The following is a 21,963-nucleotide window of genomic DNA, read 5'->3' on the forward strand; positions in this document are numbered from 1 at the left end:
GGTTGTAGTACAGAGCTGCGATTACCACCTGCAGACACATGGTGCGCAGCTCGTTGGACTTCACACCACGAGTTAACCGTTCCAACACGGCCTCCACGAACAGAGGGATGCACTAAAATACACACACACGGGCACAAAATGTGACAACACATTAAAGTCGGCATGAAACAGAAGCTGCGATAGTCTTTTATTCCCTATTGTGACATTTAAACGTTGTAGGCTGGAGACCCAAGTTTGGTTTGAAGATGAAAATCATACCAAGCACATATAAATAATACTAAAATAACACACTAAACTAAAATAATATGACAAAAAACACACAAAAAATGCATGTTTGTCAACCCACAAACATGACTGACCTGGTCAATGCCACGTCCACGGCACTGTAATATAATGACCTCAAGAAGTTTGGCAGCATGGCATTCTGGGTCCTCTCCAGAATCACTAGTTAGGACCTGAGGGGATGAAAGGTCAAAAAGGTCAAATTTTCAAATGCATATGGAAGAATTAAATAAACTTGAAATGGAAGAATTAAATCGAGGAAATGCATGTTAAGACCTTTTTGCACATGGTGTAAATGACCTCCAGGTACTTGGGGTCTGACAGCAGCGTATTCGTGTCCACGGTAACATAATTGTGCAAGAGGGGCATCATATCTGCATCAACAGGGCAATATATCACATCATTAAGCGAGCACTCAATATCACCACAATCATTTTCAAATGACTCAAGTAAATACGCACATCCATCAACTTAATGACTCTTTCAACCTAGTTCAATCATGACATGAGTTATAGTTTAAGGTGGAGCGGAGGGATCAAGTCTGGGCTTGGCTTTCGGCTGCGTTTTATGCGCTATCTGAGCTACATGCGTGTCTGAGACCTGTGAAGTAGTCAAAGCAGTCGTGCTGGAAGACGTCGTACAGGACCCCCAACAGCTGCCACATCTGGGGGGAGATGGAATAACAGGTGAGTCCAAACGCCAGCGACAAGATCTCCTCATAAAACTCTGAAAAAGACAGAGGGAATGTGACTGATCGCTCCTGAAACAGAGACAGGAAGTTTTAAAGGTTAAAAAAAAGATGTAGTATATATAACATCATTAAAAATCAGAGCTCCATCATGTGGTCAAATGTTGTAATGTTTTTGTAAGGTGCGTTCACACTGACAGCGATTAAATTGCGGAAGTTTGACATGCATCTAACTGTATCCCCACTGTTTTCTCATCACTATTATATTCGCATAAAGTTCAAATGGCACAAAGTTCAAATTTCTCTCAAAAACTCTCAACTTTGGGTGCTTTGTCACTGCAATTCACTGTTAGTGTGAAGTGAACACCTTAAAGGTACACTATGTAACTTCTGGCCCTCTAGTGGTTAAAAAACAAAACTGCACGCATTTTGCGGAAGAACATTGTTTTGGTTGTGCTTCGGCTCTTTTTCAAATGTATGAAAAATTAGTTTGAACTAGAAAATAGTGTCTCACACACACACCTGCCATACCTATGATGGGTTTCTGGAGGACGAGACCAATCACCTGCAGGCATATTCCCTCCAGCTGTTGACTTATCTAAGACAGAAAGAGAGAGATAAAGAAAAGGGGAAACATATTAACCTGTTCAATCAAATCTTGATGCAATTTAAAGAGACAGTTCACCAATACATGATCATTCAGATCAGGCCAATTTGCGAACAAATCATCATTACTCCAGTCTTCAGTGTCACATGATCCTTCAGAAATCATTCTAATATGATGATTTGCTGCTTAAGAAACACTTCTTATTATTATCAATGTTAAAAACATTTGCGCTGATTAATATTTTGTGTAAACCGCAATACTTTTTTTCAGGATTCTTTGATGAACAGAAAGTACAAATGAACAGCATTTAATTGAAATAGAAATATTTTGTAACATAAGTCTTTAATGTCACTTTTGATAAATTTAATGCATCTTTACTGAATAAAAGTATTTTTAAAAACTCTAGTAAATTACATGATATTTTGTTTAATTGTCTGTTCAGAATTGTGGGAGAATCACGATCTCTGTTTGAAACAAAAATACACTGGATACATTGTGATTCTCAAAGTAAATTGTGCAGCTCTAGCCTCAAGCATGTGTCCAAACCTCTTTTCGGTCACCCATGACTGTGAGGATGGTGTCTATGGTGCTGAGGATGCCGAGGGCCATCACAGTCTTATCTTCACTTTCCTCGTATTCTTCACTCTGCAGAATTCTGCTGAAGATCTCAGCCTGTGCACAAGAACCTATTTCAGGATGAAGCTGTACGTTTGAACCAACGACAAAGCGAGAAAAAGACGAGTGCAGTACCAGGTTCTGCGTCATATCCACAGCGATGACGGCCACTTCCTCACTGTATTCACAGATCATCTTCTGAATGACACCGGTGAGGTCATCGTTCTCGGTTTCTTTGATGATGTGCAGCAGCTCCTGCATCACAGGCCTGATGAAGGGCCGGATGTAAACCTTAGCTGTAAAACAGGCAGAAAGAAGGAAGAGTTCTGGAAGTACTGGAGGTGCAGGGCAGCCTTTCATTGAATTCGTTTATTCCACTTCTCTCTTAAACCAATTACAGAGAGTAAACCAATTTAGCAAAATTTATTTGATGCATATTAAGTGCTTAAGTGCTCTGCATTCTGATACAAATTTAAACTTCCAATCAAGGCTTTGTCAAACACATTTAAAGTTTGTCTTGCAGAACTTTTCTATTCAGTCTCACTGTGTGTGTAAGTGTGTGAGAATGTATGAGTGTGTGTGTGTGAGAATTTGTAATATGTGTGTTTGTGAGTGTGTGTGTGTGTGTGTGTGTGTGGTTGCGTGTGAGTGATTGAGTGAGTGTGTGTGTGTGTGTGTGTGTGAGTGAGTGAGAGTGTGTGTGCGTGTGTGTGTGTGTGAGTTAGTGAGTGAATGTGTGTGAGTGAATGTGTGAGTGAATGTGTGTGTGTGTGAGTGCAAGTGTGTGTGTGTGTGAGTGCAAGTATGTGTGTGGGTGTGTGTGAGAGAATGTGTAAAATGCATGTTTGGGAGTGTGAGTGAGAGTATGTGTGTATGTGAGTGAGCGTGAATGTGCGAGTGAGTGAGTGAGTGAGTGTGTGTGAAAGTGAGTGTGCAAGTGAGTGTGTGTGAGAGAGTGATTGAGTGAGAGTGTGTGTGTGTGTGTGTGAGTTAGCGTGAATGTGTGAGTGCGAGTGTGTGTGTATGTGTGTGAGAATGTGTAAAATGTGTGTGAGTGTGTGTATGTGTAAGAGAGTGTGAGTGAGTGTGTGTTTGTGTGTGTGCAAGTGAGTGTGAATGTGAGTGTGTGTGAGAGAGTGATTGAGTGAAAGTGTGTGTGTGTGTGTGTGTGTGTATGTGTATGTGTGTGAGTGAGCGTGAATGTGTGTGTGTGTGTGTGCGCGCAAGTGAGTGTGAGTGTGTGTGTATGTGTATGTGTGCGAGTGAGCGTGAATGTGTGTGTGTGTGTGTGTGTGTGTGTGTGCGCGCAAGTGAGTGTGAGTGAGTGAGTGTGTGTGAGTGTGTGTAAGAGAGTGTGAGTGCGAGTGTGTGTGCGAGATCAAACCTTGTTCCTGGTTCCTGACCAGCGTCTGCAGTGCGATGGCTGCCTCCACTTTGACCGGCATCTCCTTGTCCTCCAGCAGGTTCTGCTTGACCAGCTCCACAGCGTTCCTCAGGACCAGCTCGTTGTGGAACTTCAGAGGACTGAACGTGTGCAGCACCCAACACGACTGCACAGAGACCGCCACACACACCACAATTACATCTCCATGGAAATTAGCAAAATGTGCTTTCAAATTAAATCAGTCATGGGTTGTTTGAGGGACTAGTTGGTCATCCACTCAGATGGTTTATATGGACTATGAGCACAGACAAATAAAAGGCAATTAAACAAAACTATAATAGTCCTTAAAAAAAAAAAAAAAAGAGACTTGCAGTACCAATTACACATAATAACAGGAAAAAGTCTGACAGGAAGTGATTTGAAGTTTGACAGTAATTGTCTTGCAATTTATAGTTGAGGAGCGGCGCTTTGACGGCTGTAGCGGCGGCACTTTAAAAGGATGAATTTAGAGACAACTTCTCTAAGAGTTACTGTGCTGATGGTCAGTCTAATAGATTGTTAGAATAATGCCATGACTTGCATCTCTAAATTTTAATTAAAAAGACATTAAATTGAAAGAAAAATGTAATGCTCATGTGGCAGTTAAAAGGCTGACGGTGAACACTCACTCACCCGGGCCCTCAAGTAGCCTAGATTAGAGTTCAGCAGAGGAAACACATAGTTTTGTAACATGAGCTCCATCTGGTCCCTGTACACCCGCTTCTGAAGAAAGAGAAGGACTTGTAGAGAAGCTTGTAATGAAACTGGGATCACACAGCAGTTCTTGCTGATTAAATCTAACCTTTAGCAAGGGTTGAGCCAAAGTGCCGATCACATGCAGCGCCCCATCCTTCTTACGGGGGTCAGCGTTGGGATCCATGAGGATGTGATGGCAGAACTCCATCATTTGGGGCAAGACCTGAGAAGGACATTGATAGGCTAAAGACCCTGATATGCTTCAAGCGGAATTGAAGAACTAATTTCAACATCCTATACGATTTGGGACAATCAAATGCTATTTAAGACGGATAGTATGCGAATTGGGACGCAGCAATGAACACACTGGAGAGCTGCTTTATAATAGAAATTGAAGTTGTAATTCTATTTGAAAGAAACACTGACAATGTTTTTTTCAGGTTTAGTACTGTAAAGCTGCTTGATTTCAAGTAATCTATTGTATAAAGTGCTTTAAATAAACGTGATGTGTCTTGACTGGAGTGCTGAATTGTGCAAACATCCACATTGATACAATTAGATGCTTCTTAACTGCGGTTTTCTCGCATCCGTTAATTTTGTTGTGTGCTTATTTTGTTATTGGAGAGGAAAGTGCGCATCTAAATGTCACTCTCAGCAGTGTGTTTCACCCAAATGATGAACGAAAAAGAACTTTGCCATGAGTATATCAGGGCCTTAAGAGTACAAACCCACAGGCATTGATTGAACCCATTTAGGGTTCAGCACCACTTTTTAATCTCAGACCTCATAACAATGTGGAGTTAACTTCCAAAATCACATGTGAATGTGTGACCTCAGCAGAAAACAACATTTGTAATGAAACATTTGAGGTTATTTCACTCCTCCTGTTTCATGTTTTTCTTGGGCGTTCGGAGTGTTTCTTTGGAACGTGAATGTAAACACCAGCTCTGGAGTTAAAGAGCGGTCTGAGGGTGGACTCACCTCCTTCCTCTTCCTGGCTGCGGTACACAATAGAGTCTGAGCAGCCGTGGCAGGGGACACATGATCGTCATACACATCTACAGCAGCACACACACACACACACAAGGAACCACAGATCAGTCAATAATATCATAACACAATCAAAAGCAACAGGATCCTTTCCTAAATTCACTGACAGAGGAAATTAGTCTCTGTTGGCAAGTAGGCCTGTGGATATAGCTGACAATATATATATCTCAATATTTTTCAGCCTTTTGGCTCAAGACATATCAGAAGAACCATAATCAACCGAACAGTAATTGTAGTCAATTAGATTAAACATGGTAAATGCAAGAAGTAAAACAGAGTGGAAAATAAATAAATAAATAAATACATTTAATAAAGTAAACTTTACTTTTTTATTAGTGTTGTCAAATTTGAGTCAATCAATTAATCAATTAATCGCGATTAATTGCATCTAACATAAAAGTTGGTATATAAACATTATATATGTGTGTATATATATATATATATATATATTACACACACATATATTATTTACAAACTTTTACGTTAGATGCGGTTAAAAATCTAGTTAAAAAAAAAAAAAACTAAATCAATACATCAATTATTTATTTAAAAAAATTAAGACAATGTAAGAAAAAATGTATGCATATATATTTTTGAGTGATGATGTAAATTCGATCAATAAATTAAAAATTGATGCAATTATTATAATAGTGCAATTATAACACGATCTTTAGGAAAATTAATGGCCAAAAAAGCACATTTACAAAGCGCCAAAGAGAAAAAAAATGATAACTAAGCACACTGACTGAATTTCATGCGGATGTACTCGTATGGATCTTCCTGCCACAGTCTTTCGTCTTCATCTTTATAGCACATCAGAGGAAACACCACCTCCTGAGTTATAGTCTGCAGAGACACAGATGTTAAGATATTCTGAAAGTTATCATCAGTCTTGTGACGCTGTTCCTCATTCTTTTCCCACCTGCATGTGTGGCTTCATCTGTCTCCACGTGAGTGAGTGTGAGACGCCCTGAGTCATGTAGCTCAGCGCCTGCTGGAGGACACGAGGACTCACGTACTGCCTCTGTCTGTGCTGGTCCATCACTTTTAACATGACCTGCACGCACAAACAACAGTTATGGTTTCGTCATGTTGTTTGGGAATGATATTTTAAGTTATTTGAAGTACCATGAAAATACCATTACTGTACCATGGTACCACAACAATATGTTCTCAATTGTGCAAGGTGTCAAGGTCAACACTACAAAAGCTGTTCATACCTGCTGGATCCCCACAGCATAAGTCTTCAAGAAAAAGTCAGCGAACTCGACATATTCCTTTGTGACATTTCCTGGACTCCCATATCTGGAAACAGATATAAAAATCAGTATGAATCAATTCATAATATAATATAATTCAAGTTATTGTGATAGAAATATATGTAATTAATCATATAAAATGCATTTACATGATGTAATATAATATTCCAAGTTATTGTGATAAAAAAAATTATGTAATTAATTATACAAAATAACAACTAATATGCAAAAATACATAATATAATATTCCAAATTATTGTGATAAAAAACGAATTAACTGATTAAATCATACAAAATACATACTTTATTTACATAAAATAATATAGTATAATATTCAAAATTATTTTGATAAAAAATTGATGCAATTAATTAAACAAAAACAATATAACAATATAATACAATATAATAAAATGTAACAAAATATAATATATAATATAATATTTCAAGATATTTTGATAAATAATTAAATGAATGTAATTATACAAAAATATTTACAATTAATATACAAAAAATATAATATAATACAATATAATATAATATCCCAAGTTATTAAGAAAAAAAATTTTTTTTTTTTTTTGGTGCTGCTGTTTTTACTTCGCCTTTGTGAAAAGTGAATTTCCTATTAGACGATCAATATAGTTCTTTCTATTACAAATGACCACATTGTGGTCTGGCTTGTTTAATCACCTCTCAAACATCCTCGTGATGATGTGCAGAGCCCATTTCTTGCATTTCCACCAGATCAGTTCGGGTCGATCGTCCTCATCAGCTTCCAGAGTTTCCTGAGAATCATTCAGCAGAGAGTTGTAATATTATATCCGCCCATAATATCTTAACTCTTAACTGTTTCACAAACTTACTGCTGGGACGTCCCGATTCACAACTGTCCGCAGGATCTCCATCCAGTGGGTGATGACTGTGTTATTGATCAGCTGAAGGGGGAGGGAATACTGCAGACACACACACACACACACACACACACACACACAAACAGGCTCAGCAATGACACATTAGGACTAATCAGGTAAACAAATTAAACAAATGTCCACACACACACACACACACACACACACACCTGTACGAGTGCATGGAAAATCTTTAGGATTTGCTTCTGGATGAGAACGGAGATGAAGGTGGCGTCAGACAGAAGTTGAGTGATGAGCTGCTGGATCCGCGGCAGGAAGATCTGCATCGCAGCCAACAGGGGGTCCCGTTCCTCGGCCTTCTTAAACCTGCCCACCACAGAACCATAATGATCAGCTTTCAAAACATAGTTCATTTAATCTTTCATAAACCTCTGATTCAGCCGGTATGATCTGATCTCACCATCATCGAGTCCGTCTGTGATTACATGAAGAAACAGAAAAAAACTGAGACAAACTAAATCCAGAAGAACTGCGGGAACGTCTCCGAGATGCTTGAAGAAACCTTCCTGCAAAGCTACCTGAAAAACTATGCACAAGTGTACCTGGACAAAAGCCTAATTTGAATTAGTTAATAGAAGTTAAATCATAAATAAATTCAATTTGTGATTTTATTTTTGAAAGCATTCTCACTTTACAGCATTTTAACACAAGTGCCAGTGCTTTTCCCAGTACTGTAGCTTTGCAGGAAGGTTTCTTCAAGCATCTCGGAGACGTTCCCGCAGTTCTTCTGGATTTAGTTTGTCTCAGTTTTTTCTGTTTCTTCATGTAATCACAGACGGACTCGATGATGGTGAGATCAGATCATACCGGCTGTTGTCAGACTCCTTGTGCATACACAAATCTCACTGGATTATTACAATTAATGGCAAAAAGAATGTTTGGAAATGTAAACTGATATTTGACACACTACAGCAAAATATATAAATAACTGACTTAAAACCATTTTTATTGAGGGGGGGTATTAACATGCCTAAGACTTTTGCACAGTACTGTACATCACATTATGGGAAGTAAAGACTATCAAAACTTCTTTTTCATGTCACAGAAAATGTATGGTTCACTCACTCGTAGTTTTTGACGAGTTGGTAAAGAGCGAGCAAACTCCCGTACCAGCTCCCACTGTTCTGGGACTGCAGGTACAGGTTAATCTTGTCCACTACGCCCGTCCACCGTCCAGGAAAATCGTGTTTTATTATGGCACGCAAACATACTGTCAGCTGAGCCCTGTCAACCAACAACAATGACAAAAAATCAGTTTCAAGTTATAACACCTGTAATTCTTAAGCAATGTCTTAGTCGCCCAACGGACTCACCGTATGGACTCTGGACAGCGAATGATGGCCTCCACCATGTTTTCTCGGATCTGTCCACGGTCGTTTTCATGGATGTTGAAGGGAAACACCACTTCCCCCAGCGTGGGCTCTCGGTCCTGCCAGTACTGGCTCACCATGTTCTTCAGGTAGATGGCAGCTAGACGAAGAATATGATGTTACTGGCTATTTCATCCAATCAGAATGCACAAAATCTAAAGGGAAAAATCTCATCCCAGACTCATCCAGTTGGGTACGATCTGACTGAATCAGACTCACTCAGCTTGACTGATCAGTGTTTTCTTCTGGTTCAAAAAGCATCACAGCACTATGGGAAAAGAGAAGCTCTTACCGGCCTGTCGCACGGGAAACTCCACCTGCTCCGACACAATGATCTGCAGCAGAGTTGGGGCGAAGTTGATGATCTTGTAGGACTGAAAATAAAACAATATTATATATAAAATCATGAGGTTGATGAGATTTTTGGAAACAAAATCAATCTGCAATCCTGACTGATTTATCTTTATTCATGTGTTGGTGTGTTCTCAGTGGTTCTCAACTGAAAACAGAGAGTCACGACCCAATTTAGCATCCAATTATCATGCAAGATTGATGGTTTCATGCTACCAGTATCTAATCATTCAAGTCAGAACCACTGAAATAACTCACAGAGAGAAGATCATGAACCTGTTAACTGTATTAAGCATAGATCTGAACTTAAATGGTTGTAATTCATTCTTTGGAATAAGGATGGTCTCTTTTTGAAGAAGCCACTTAGCAGATTATTGAAGTGAAAGCAGCTTCAAAAAATCAGTGTGAAAATGACATAGAACTTTACGTTTACTGTAAAGCAAATGTACTGAACTAAACATTTTATTTTATTTTATACAAGATATATATATTTTTAAATTGAGCAAGCTGACACCAGTGTCTGCTGCAATCACATGGAGCTTTAGAGGTATTTCAGTCTGTGGTTTTAAAGCCCTTCTTTGTACAGACACAAGTTTTTAATGATCTCTTATTAGTCTTACTCTTATTATATGCTTTTAGCCCTCAGAGCTGAATTTGACACCACTGATCACAATATCCCGATCTCTCTGTTGGACCTCTGTGTTGGCATCAAAGGCATTGCTCTGGAGTGGTTTAGGTCCTATCTATCTGACAGAAAGTTTTCTGTCCGCCTTGGAGACTTTGTGTCCCTGTCGGCATCCCTTTCTTGTGGAGGACCTCAAGGCTCTATTCTTGGGCCAATGCTGTTGTTTGGATGGTTGTTGTTTGCTATTGGTCGATCCAATGTGAGTGACAGGTTGTCTTGCCCTCACGCCAGTAAACACGTCATCAGAGAAGAGAAGAGATATGGTTGCAAGAGGTAAGGAAAGGTTTTTTTGTTTACAGATTAAGAGTACACATGAATTTAAAAATGTGCACGGATAAATTATTTAACTTTAAGAAACTTATCAAATTAAGAATTATTCATTTTGATTTCATGGTGACTTTAAAAAGGCTATATACTCTCTATAACGAATAACCGTTAGGGTATCAAATGTGATGAAATGAATATAACTATTTGGACTGAATCTTTTTTTAAAAAAATCAGCTCTCTCAAACACACATACAAGTTCATCTGGAAGAGAACTGACTTTATATAGAGCGCTTTCAGAGTGTGAATTGCACAGTATTGCATCAGTGGTCTGTAGCAATGGTGATTTGCATGCAGCAGAATCAGGACACAATAAAAAATGTCATATCGCATTAAAACATCAGGCTTATAAATTCTGTAGTGCACATTCCACATCATTCATAGGGGTATTATGGGACTACTACTCTTTTGAATAGAAACAGATCAGATCTTTAAACAAAAAAAAGAGGCACAGGACACAAATATCAGTATAATTTAGTCCATAAGGACTGGTTGTCAGAAGAGGACCGCATCTCTATCTATTGTTGCACACTGATGCCATCGATGCATTGCAAGTAGTTTGCAAACCAATACATAAAAAAATCAATCATCTAAATATCAGCAAAGAATAAATAGTGACTCAGTCAGACAGATTAAGCATTATCCTATCGTATGCATTAAAATCAGGCCCTACGGCATTTTCACTAAAGGCATCTCTGGTCTTTTGGTGCTTCTGCTTCCCAAAGAAACTTCTCCAGATGGTTCACTGACCTGGTTGAGTTCATTCTCAGCCGCTAGCCTGAGATTCGGGTCTATGGTGCCCTTCAGAGCCTGTATGATTCGATTGGGATCCATTAGGCCCGATTCGATTGATTAATTTGGATAAACTTTGAACTATCGGACAGATGCGCGGACGATCAGACGTCTCGGATCATACAGGCAGCCCTGCCCCACTCTGCCGTCAAGCGACTGTCATCGTCGCAAAGAACAAAGCCGAAGCAAAACGTTTACGGCAGAGGCTGGCATGACAACCGCTGATCACACGAAAAATGAAAGGGACCTCACTCAACCCTAAACCAGAGAATGTCTAATAAGGCATGACTGTGAAATATCTGAATATATAAATTATATGTCAAATGTAAATTTGTAGAGTTTGTGGAGTAAAAACGAACATTTAAAATGGGAGAGATTGTGCCACTATTCAACATGTATATATATATAGATTGTGCCACTATTCACAATAAATATATATATACAATATATATATATTGTGAATAGTGGCACAATATATATATATATATGTATTTATATATATATACAGTATTTATGTATTTATATACATATATTAATTGTGAATAGTGGCACAATCTCTCTCATTTTAAATGTTCGTTTTTACTCCACAAACTCTACAAATTTATATATTCATATATTATATATTCATATGACGTATACACACACACACACACATACACGTTTATAAATATAAGTTTAAATGGTCTGAATCGTCTGAATAGTCTTTGCAATATAATAAGGTTTAATGGACGGATATAGAGATATAAAAATATGTTAAAATATATTATATTTAAATAAAATGTTTTAAATAGCTGATTTTTCTGCATTTTGCTTTTGTATGATTCGCGTTTCATATACAGACGTATATATTTGCCTCCTTTGGCTTGCCGTAGTGTTGTCGTTGAAAAGTGTCATGGTGGCGTTTAGCACTAAGAATGTGCATTTTACCTGCAGAAAACGATCTGAGCCATTCAAACTCGTTGGTGTGGTTTGTTATGGTCTTTTCTAGCGACCGCGACTGTCGGACACAACATAACGCGCGCGTCGAACAGTTTTAGCGCTCATTAAATAACGCTGTCGCGTGAATGTGCAGCAGCTGCGAGCGCGAGTGCGCTGATTTGTGCCTGTCATCATGTGTGACACGCAGCGCGATGAGGAACTGCGGCCGGTTCCTAAAGAGAGAGCCGTGCTCGAGAGCTTCTTCACACAGCTCGGGATGTTCTGGTTTGACAGGGCGAAGGATTATGTGGAGAAGGAGAAGGACGCCAGTAAGAGTGCAGGAGCCATCTGGGGCTCTCTTCTGGCCGCTCTCGCACACCTGGCAGCCGCAGAGAAAGCCTACCACAACATGACCTTCCTCGGCCAGAAACTAGGTATGAGAGAAGCACTTCTGATACTGTATCCTTTCTCCTTACATACGAAATACTCTGGTGTTACCCGGGGGTGGGTGGGGGAGGGCTTCTGGAAGCGCATTTCCACCACATAAGAAGTAAAAACAAAACATGTTTTGCCATTTTAATCATGACATAAAGTGTCTAAATTATGAGACAAAAATAATGATAAAAAGTCAAAATTATGAGATTACTAATGAAATTATTAGATAAAAAAGTAATAATTTAGATAATCAAAATTGACATTCAAAAGTTGAAAAAACAATAACATGCTGTGGTACTTTAATCATGACATAAAGTGTCTAAATTATGAGATAAAGTGACATTATGACAAATGAAACTATGAGATAAAAAGAAATAATTTAGATGATATCGTAATTTTGACAATAAATTACGAGATTAAAAAGTCCTAATTATCATAAAAAGTCTACATTATGAAATAATCGAAATTGAAAGTCAATTGACAAACAGTCAAAATTATGACAGTCCTAATTAGTATTATTACCTAAGTATACTATAAAAGTCCAAATTATGAGACAAAAGTTATGATAAAAAGTCACAATTATGAGAAGTATGAGATCGAAGTAACATTATGACAACTGGAATTACAAGATAAGAAAATTAATAATTTAGATCAAATTTAAATTGACAAAGTTTAAAAAAGACACCAAGTCAGAATTATTAAATCAAAATATTTACATAAAAAATTCAAAATTGCGAGATTAATAAGACCTAGTTGCCTAATAATTATTATAAAAAGTTTAAATAATGCGACAAAAGTTATGATAAAAAGTAAAAATTATGAGATAAAAAGTGACATTATAGTAAAAAAAAGTAATAATTTAGATAATCAAAATTGACATTAAAAAAATTAAACAAGATTAAATCGAAATATCCAAATTATGAGATAAAAAGTCCTAATCACCTAATAATTATTATTATAAAAAGTCTACATTATGAAATAATCGAAATTGAAACAATTTGAAGATATGAGATAAAATGTCAATTATGACATAAGTCAAAATTATGACAAGTCAATTGACAAAGTAATTATAACAAAAAGTTACAATTCTGACAACAAATTGTACTTTTTCATGATACATAATTATAATTTTATGTCATAATTTTGATTTACCAAATCATATTTGTGGTGAAATCTGCTTCCATGTATCAGATTTTAACACTACAAATGCTAATCATTCAGTAACATCAATGTACGGTCATGTTTTCGGACCTGTTCCAGGATAACACCATGCTTTTTGACATGCCATAGTAAAACTGTGGCTTTTTAGACATATTATCCTAGTACATGTAACCATGGTAATGTCATGGTTTTGAATATGCCAAACATGTGGTATTACCCTGGTACAGAAAAAAAAAGGAATGTGCATGTGTCAGGCTACTCTAATATTTTTTGGACATGCCATAAAACAAAATGTAACCCATGGTGTATCATTTAAATACAGCAGATGGCGCCATGTGACCATACATAATACATCACCATCTGTTTGGTCTGTTATTTACGGAAGCGTATTGCATTCACTTGAGGAAAAATAATCTACTCTGTTTTTATGAATTAACGAGTTAATTATCTCAGAATTATGTCACAATTATGAGATAGTTAAGTCATTAATTCAGAAAAACAGAGCAAAAACTTTTTATTCATGAAAAATGATCTCGTAATTCTGAGATAATTAAGTCATTAATTCAGAAAAACAGAGCAAAAACTTTTTATTCATGAAAAATGATCTCGTAATTCTGAGATAATTAAGTCATTAATTCAGAAAAACAGAGCAAAAACTTTTTATTCATGAAAAATTATCTCGTAATTCTGAGATAATTAAGTCATTAATTCAGAAAAACAGAGCAAAAACTTTTTATTCATGAAAAATTATCTCGTAATTCTGAGATAATTAACTCGTTAATTCATAAAAACAGAGTAGATTATTTTTCCTCAAGTGAATGCAATACGCTTCCATAGTTATTGGCTTGAAACTCTCCTGCATTGTATTGTTTTAATGCCATCATATTAATGTATGTGTGTCATGCAGGTGGTCAGTCATTCTTCAGCCGTAAGGATTCCATCAGAACCATCTATACGTCTCTGCAGAACGAACTGAAGAAGGTGGTCTCCATGGGCCGCCACACATCCGGAGGCTCGTCTCCCAACCTGGAGGACCTCCTGTCTCATCTGTCCGAGCAGCTGTGTCACTTCACGCAGGCCAGGGTGGAGATCGCAGACTTCTACGAGAAGATGCACTCTCTGGGTAGCCAGAAGACTGTGAACTCTGAGGAGCTCGTGAGCACGCTGGAGACCATTTTGCAGAAGTACAGTTCCAGGTGAGAAACGGAGAGTAGTGTATGGTGTTGTAGATTCTTCGTTATGACTTTGTTTTAGTTTCATTATTCTGAGAAACTATTATTAAATCAATGTTTATTTCATATATTACTGAAATTATTTGAGAAACGTTCACTTTTAGATTGAGGATCGTTGTGTGTGTGTGTGCGAGCACGCATGGGACTCTGTGTTGTCGTGTGTTATCTATACCCCCAGGGGGAGTCTTGGCTTGCCTTGCTCACATTCACCTTTTATTTATTAGGAAACAAAATGGTTTTACACTACATAGATCTTATGTAGCCCCGCCCCTTTTCAGTTCTGCGCTCGTTGTGTTCTGTCTTCCTGTTCGTATTTCCACAGCATGAAGGTCAGATCTTACGGATTTATGAATAAACTGCCCGTTTTAAGCTCTTCCCTGTCTAGTCTACTGCTGTTTGATATGACATCCATTTCAAACATTACAATGCTCATGATAACTTTTGTTAACTCTACAACAAATAAATTCACTTCACCAGCTAATTACTCTTCGACAGCGATGCCATAGAAATATACAGATCTAACGCAAAAACAGAAGATCAAACAATATTCTAAAGATGGCTGTGCGCTTGTTTCTCTGGTCTATACATGTGTAATAGAAAAAACTATGAAAGCCCATTTCCACCTCTGAATAAAATAAATGAAGGTAATTTAAAATAAACTTTCAAAGAAAACTGATGAAATCATTAAAACAATGCCAAAAATGTAATTTCGAAAATGTAAATGATATAATGGTGCATTTAAAATATTTTTGATAAAAGCATCTGCCAAATAAATTGAAAAAATTATTCAGAATTAATATATAATTAAGTCTTGGAATATGATGACATTCAAAGAATGTGTGTCCTCATAAACCATATATGCAAGAACACACACACAATGTTCTTGTATGGTTTATGTATATATATATATATATATATATATATATATATATATATATATATATGGTTTATGTTTCTGTGTCCTTGTAAACCCCAATGGTTTAAAAAACATACTACATGTTTTTATTTATTTAAAAAATGCAGAAAGTTTTCTGTAATGGTTAGGTTTAGTGTTTAGGGATAGAATATACAGTAAAGTTTGTACAGTATAAAAAACCATAGATCTCTAGATATATATAGATCTCGGTTACACTTTATTTTAAGGTGTCATTGTTACAGTGTAATTATATATTTAAGTACTGAGTAATAATAATTAACTACATGTACTTGCTATAGGGTTAGGGTAGGATTATGATTTGGTTGAGGGTTAGTTGCATGCAATTATGCATAATTTACTGTTATTACTATGGTAAGTACATGTAACATATGTAACAAGGACACTGTAAAATAAAGTGTTACTTAGATCTCTCTATATATATAATTTTTTCACCCATGATTTCTTTTAAAGCGGAAAAACTACTTAAACGCACCTTTAAATGCCCATATTGTTCTATCAGAAATGATGTTTGATAAAGCAGTCCGTGAGCCCAGCTCCTGGTTAATGACATCTGAAGCCGAGCGCGCTCCCACTGACTGCTCAAGGTGAACTCTGCACTTCACGGAAAGAAGGATGCCAAACGTTGAGTCATCGCTGGAGTAGAAGAGACAAGATCTCCCAAATGTTATCTGATCAATTAATCAGTCAGCCGACGGCTCGGTGGAGATTCAGCTCTTGCCTGCAGCGTGACGCTTAAGAGGGTCGCCGAGGCTGACCTTGACAAACCAGCGTTCAACTGCTGGCCTACAAAGAAAAAGCATTAAATGCCAATTCATGTTTGCAAAAGTGATCATTTTCAAACAGGTTTCCTCAAACACTCCCGATCTTCCATTGAATGGGCAAACCGATAGACCCGCCTTAAACTCACACCATTGGTCGCCGTGTTGGGCCGGTCAGGATTTTTTCCTTGCACCTGGGCCCAGTTTTTCAAAAAATGTAATCTGGATCAAATTGATCCGGATTTGGAAATCCCATGTTTTGCTATCCATGATCACCTGATCCATTTTACTTTTATGCCAGTTTTTTAAAGGAACCTTGGATTGGATCACTGTGATCCAAATACCAAATTTCAGGATTACCAAATCCTGTTTACTAGAGCCTTAAATGGAACCAACAGTGTAGCCTACAAAATATCGGTGGCCACAAATAACCATTGTTTATTTTAATTTTAAGAAACAGAAACACTGTAATAAACAGAAACATTTTACTTTCCTTATTTTGTTATAATGCTAAATTGTAGATTTTGTTGTTTGACCATATCTCATTAGATGTGACATGCTTCATATATGCTTCAAATATTAAGAAATGTATATATCATCAGTAAACATTTATTTTGTGATCATTCACTTAAAAAAAAAAACTCTCTGGTTTTATTTGGTTCGAAAAATCACAACTGAATCCACCCTTCTGATGGGATCAGGATAATCCTGTTTTTTTTTTTATCAAATAGATCCCAAACCGAGTTCAAAGTTCTGAAAAACCCAAAGGGCAGGTTTGATCCAGATCAAATTTAAGATCGGATTACATGATCTGATCTTAGTTCAGAATCCCTCTTTTGCTTTTGAAAGACCCATTTCCAAGATTTGATCCAATCCGTGATCCGAAATCCCACTGGATTACTTTTGAAAAACTGGGCCCTGGGTTTACAAATGGCTCGTCTCTGGATTAAACTGAAATAGTATTCTTCTGTGAGCTTTATTTTTAATTTTCTTTCTCTCCTCTGTCATTTCCTCATGCTCTCTTTCTGGCTGCCTGCTAAGACATGTAATTAATGATCAGTCAGGGGTGAAGAATTTCACGCTGCTGCTGAATGCAGGAGATGTAATGAGCTCTATGCCACCCTGCAGTATTCATGACTTTCTCCAGAGCTAATGAGCAAAGAGAACAAGCTGGCACAGGGTCGATAGCTCAAACAGGACACACAGATTGCAGGATTATACAGAGATGTTGACAATCGTCCACCATCTTACATCGTCTCATATTTACATCATTGAGTTCCATTACACATAGAGCTGTGCAATATTGGAAAATCTGGCAATGCGATATTCAGTGTTTCTGATATATTTTGCGGTATGAAAAAATACTTATTCTCAAGATTACTTAATTCGCTATTTTTGAAATAATCATTCTTGAATGAGTTGATTTTGTGGAAAAGTGCATTTGAATTTTAAATTATTGTAAAAATCGAAAAATTACTTTTTTTGAGTGCAAACCATCCTTTTATGGTTGAACAATTTGGGAAATACTTGAAAAATGTGGGCGTCCACTTGTGTTTTCATAAGCCACATTCACTGTTTTTGACCCATTCAATGTCTATAAAATTATTTTTATTGTTATTTATTATTCATTAAAATATTACAAATAAGAAATAAATTACAATAAAACAACTGTACTGTAAAAAAAGTATTTAATAAATAAAAAATAGCGTTTTGACTACATTTTTATAGCACACTGTAAAATTAAAATACTAATATTTATGTCTTAATTTCTTCATTTTTCAAATGTTAAAAAAATTGCGCTTTTATTTTGGTGGTTTGCCAGCAAATATATGCGCTGCCAGTTTCAGAGTGAAGCGTGGCACTGCTTATGATTGTTTCAATGTGTACTGAAAAAAAATTGGTGCAGTTTTCTTTGAAACGATTTTCACAAAGTAACAAGTAACATTGAATTAAACATTTTTAAGGAGAAAGACTGAAATAAGGTGCGTTCCGACTTGTAGAACTCATAATTACAACTTGTAAGCTCTGACTTGCATGTGACCACTGCAGATTCATTTTGCAGTTGATATTGTTGCTATATAGACCTAATGTGCCAGAGAAACAAGTGCACAGCCATCTTTAGAACTTTGTGTTTGATCTTCTGTTTTTGCGGTAGATCTGTATATTTCTACTTGTGAAACTTGAAAAATTAGAATATTGTGCAAAAGTTCATTTATTTCAGTAATTCAACTTAAAAGGTGAAACTAATATATTATATAGACTCATTACATTAGCTTATGAACATTTTCAAAATTTCTGAGATTTTGAATTTGGGGTTTTCATAAGCTGTAAGCCATAATCATCAAAATTATAACAAATAAAGGCTTGAAATATCTCACTTTGCGTGTAATGAGTCTATATAATATATTAGTTTCACCTTTTAAGTTGAATTACTGAAATAAATGAAATTTTGCACGATATTCAAATTTTTTGAGTTTCACCTGTATGGCATCGCTGTTGAAGAGTAATTAGCAGGTGAAGTGGATTTACTTATTGTAGAGTCAAGGAAAGTTATCATGTGCATTGTAATGTTTGAAGCGGATGTCATATCAAACGTCAGTAGACCGGGAAGAGTTTAAAACGAGTTGTTCATTCATAAATACCTTCATACTGTGGAAATACAAACCGGAAAGACAGACCATGAGCGCAGCGCTGAAAAGGGGCGGGGCTACATAAGGCCTATAGAAACGCATAATTCCGTGTCTGAGGATGTGAACAGCTCACGGGTAGAATGTCACGGGTTGTCATCTCGTAATTATGGTTATTACGACATGGCATGAACCCAGTTTTTTCTTGTAAAACACTTGTATTCACAAAAATACTTTTTTTACGATGTATAAATGAACACCGTGCCACGCTTCTCTCTGAAACTGGCAACGAATTAGTTAGCCTTAAAGGCGATTATTCACCCAAAAATGAACATTTTGTCATTACTTACCCACAAGTTGTTTCAAACCTGTCTGAGTTTCTTTCTTCTGTTGAACACGAGATTTTAAAGAATGTTGGTAACCTGTTGACAGTAGCCATTGATCAAGTCAATGGGTGCTGTCAACTGACCAGTTACCAACATGTTACAAGTGGTATTGATTTTACTTCAAAATATATTGCACAGCCTTATAATTCACGGGAGGTTATATCTGTAATCCCTGATGGCCATTTAATTTCTTTCAGATTCCACCATCCAATCCTGAGCCGTCTGGAGAACAGCTTCCAGGTGGAGGTGGATGTGTTGACTCAGCTCCTGCGATGCCAGGCGCAGATCTCCGAGTGGCATTTCCTTCCGTCTCTGCTGAACCTGCACGGCGCCCATTCCAAACTGCAGGCATGGGGGCAGGTGTTCGAACGCCAACGAGAGACCAGGAAACACCTCTTCGGAGGCCAATCCCAGAAGGCCGTGCAGCCGCCGCACCTCTATCTGTGGCTGCAGCGCCTTCAAGCGACACTCCTAGCCAAGTTTAGTTTCTACTTCCATGAGGCTCTTAGCCGGCAGACGTCACAGTCCGAAATGAAAACCTTGACGGCTCGCACCTCCCTCGATTACTTCGGCAAGATCTCTGGCTTTATTCGCAAACACGATGCTTCGAACGTCTCCTTGGTCTTCGACAACCGTGGCTCCGAGAGCTTCCAGGGACACGGATACCACCATCCGCACTCGTACCGTGAAGCCCCCAAAGGCGTGGACCAGTTTCCGGCCGTCGTGTCGCTTCCCGGCGGAGAAAGGCCGGTCACGCACTGGCCCAACGTCATCATGATCATGAGCGACCGCGCCACGGAGCTCAACGCTCTGGATAAGGTGGTCCACTTTTACGACGATAAAGTCCAGAGCACTTACTTCCTCACGCGACCCGAGCCGCACTTCACCGTGGTGGTGATCTTCGACGGGAGGAAGTCAGAGAGGGACTCGCACATCGTGGCATTCCTGCAGGAGCTGACGGGATCGCTGAGGAACTCCAAACCCTTCACTACACTCAAACCAGGCTCCAAGGGATGAACTTCATCATGTACTATTTTCAACCCAAACATAGTTTATTTTAAAAGGATGTTTCAGGTCAATATCAGTTGCTGATGCTCTTTTATTCACTCTGCTGCTGAAACCGTTTTATCCTTTTCCTTTTGAACAATTATTAAAGAGGTCCAAACGCTTCATGATTCAAACACTTTCAGACCAAAGACGAATATCACAGCTGTGAACATTTGTCTTTTTTTTTTTTATGTGCTCGCAAATGAGTGTTCCGGCTTAGCAATTGGACTTGCTTTACTGAATATGAAAGGGACCTATTGCAAATAATTTGATTTCCCTTTTAATGTTAATTTGCTATGTGTAACATATTTTAATAGCTAAGCCTTTGGTTTTAATGTTTTGACTGTTTTCTCCTCCTGTACATTTTCACTTCTGAAATAAAGTTTAGAATTGTGTATCATACTAACTGTACTGTCTTAAATTTAGTTGTGAATCTTCACTGACACTTTTGACTTTTTATTTTATTTTATTTTTTATAACCATTCCTGGTTGCTTTTTAATAGGTCATCGTCCGGCTGGATTATTTTCCTGTTATGGTTCACTGCAAACCCAATGTATCACAGGTCACAGCTATACATATGAGAGTTGACGTCTGTGCTCAAGGACAACAGAAAGGATGTACCACCTTGCATTTGAAAAATGAAGATTAATATAAATCAAAACATTAAATATTGATAGCCGTATACCCATAACACAAGACAGAGAAAACAGATCCCATCCACAAATAGGAAACCACAGTGGTGTCCAAAAGTCTGAGACTGGACCAGAAAATCTGGACTCAAAATCAAATTTAAAATTAACTAAGAAATGTTGTTATCTGATTAGTGTCTTGTTGCTGAAATATTTCTTATTCATTTAAATAAGTAAATGTGTGACCTTAATCATGTGACTATAGACAGATCAAGCTCAAGATGCTCGGATCATCTTAAATCATGCTTGAGAACACGATCATCAGGTTTTGCACAAAATTGTGGAGTTCGTGCAGCTGAAGCAAAAGAGAGATAAACCAAACACTTCAACATAATGATATTCACATTATATAGTAGTAGTGTTAAATTATAATTATAATAATGTAAAACAAAACATTTTCACAAGTGATCTCAGACTTTTGGATTCTGTTATATTATCATTTTACCTCCACTTCAGCATCAGCCAAGTTAAGGTGCATGATGGGAAATGATTCCTTGCTAAAAGGCAGAGACTGTGTCCACCACTTGTGCACTTCTGCGTGAGCCATAAAAGGATCCTCGAATCTTCCTACATTTTTAACAGCAAGACTGAAATAAAAGCATAGGTTATTATTAGTGCACATGGATTCTTGCAGATGGATTCTAACATTCCAAGGAAAATTGAGGGACATTAAAAGTATAGTACACTCAAAAATCTTTTACATT

The 21,963-nt window shown here is 37.4% G+C and overlaps 2 protein-coding genes across 4 annotated transcripts in view; one reads left to right on the forward strand and one right to left on the reverse strand.

Moving 5' to 3' along the window:
* The window catches only part of ipo8 (importin 8), a gene marked incomplete at its 3' end in the record, with an annotated part of 17,376 nt that extends 6,151 nt beyond the window's left edge, over positions 1 to 11,225 (reverse strand). The window contains exons 1-21 of one of the 3 annotated variants that reach the window (XM_084111882.1): positions 11,027 to 11,225; positions 9,209 to 9,290; positions 8,860 to 9,016; positions 8,612 to 8,770; positions 7,696 to 7,852; positions 7,481 to 7,570; positions 7,308 to 7,402; positions 6,582 to 6,666; positions 6,284 to 6,418; positions 6,108 to 6,207; positions 5,293 to 5,369; positions 4,418 to 4,534; positions 4,249 to 4,338; positions 3,577 to 3,742; positions 2,328 to 2,488; positions 2,124 to 2,249; positions 1,493 to 1,568; positions 883 to 1,008; positions 559 to 656; positions 360 to 455; positions 1 to 112 (exon numbers count right to left, since the gene is read on the reverse strand). The exon at positions 1 to 112 is cut by the window's left edge and continues 109 nt beyond it. In XM_084111882.1, coding sequence (XP_083968008.1) covers positions 1 to 112; positions 360 to 455; positions 559 to 656; positions 883 to 1,008; positions 1,493 to 1,568; positions 2,124 to 2,249; positions 2,328 to 2,488; positions 3,577 to 3,742; positions 4,249 to 4,338; positions 4,418 to 4,534; positions 5,293 to 5,369; positions 6,108 to 6,207; positions 6,284 to 6,418; positions 6,582 to 6,666; positions 7,308 to 7,402; positions 7,481 to 7,570; positions 7,696 to 7,852; positions 8,612 to 8,770; positions 8,860 to 9,016; positions 9,209 to 9,290; positions 11,027 to 11,110 — 2,389 coding nt within the window. In that variant the 5' untranslated portion in view covers positions 11,111 to 11,225. The remainder of the gene's footprint in view (positions 113 to 359; positions 456 to 558; positions 657 to 882; positions 1,009 to 1,492; positions 1,569 to 2,123; positions 2,250 to 2,327; positions 2,489 to 3,576; positions 3,743 to 4,248; positions 4,339 to 4,417; positions 4,535 to 5,292; positions 5,370 to 6,107; positions 6,208 to 6,283; positions 6,419 to 6,581; positions 6,667 to 7,307; positions 7,403 to 7,480; positions 7,571 to 7,695; positions 7,853 to 8,611; positions 8,771 to 8,859; positions 9,017 to 9,208; positions 9,291 to 11,026) is intronic. The other 2 variants (XM_084111883.1, XM_084111881.1) reach the window with 2 other exon arrangements.
* A 713-nt stretch (positions 11,226 to 11,938) lies between these two features.
* kics2 (KICSTOR subunit 2) lies at positions 11,939 to 20,971 on the forward strand. The gene is made up of 3 exons (XM_084112523.1): positions 11,939 to 12,420; positions 14,490 to 14,778; positions 19,720 to 20,971. Exons 1-3 carry the CDS (start codon positions 12,180 to 12,182, stop codon positions 20,537 to 20,539), a joined length of 1,350 nt encoding a protein of 449 aa, XP_083968649.1. The 5' UTR covers positions 11,939 to 12,179; the 3' UTR covers positions 20,540 to 20,971.
* The last annotated feature ends 992 nt before the right edge of the window (positions 20,972 to 21,963 follow it).

This window comes from Abramis brama, assembly GCF_963993115.1.
Source record: "Abramis brama genome assembly, chromosome: 4".
NCBI classification, from domain to species: domain Eukaryota; kingdom Metazoa; phylum Chordata; class Actinopteri; order Cypriniformes; family Leuciscidae; genus Abramis; species Abramis brama.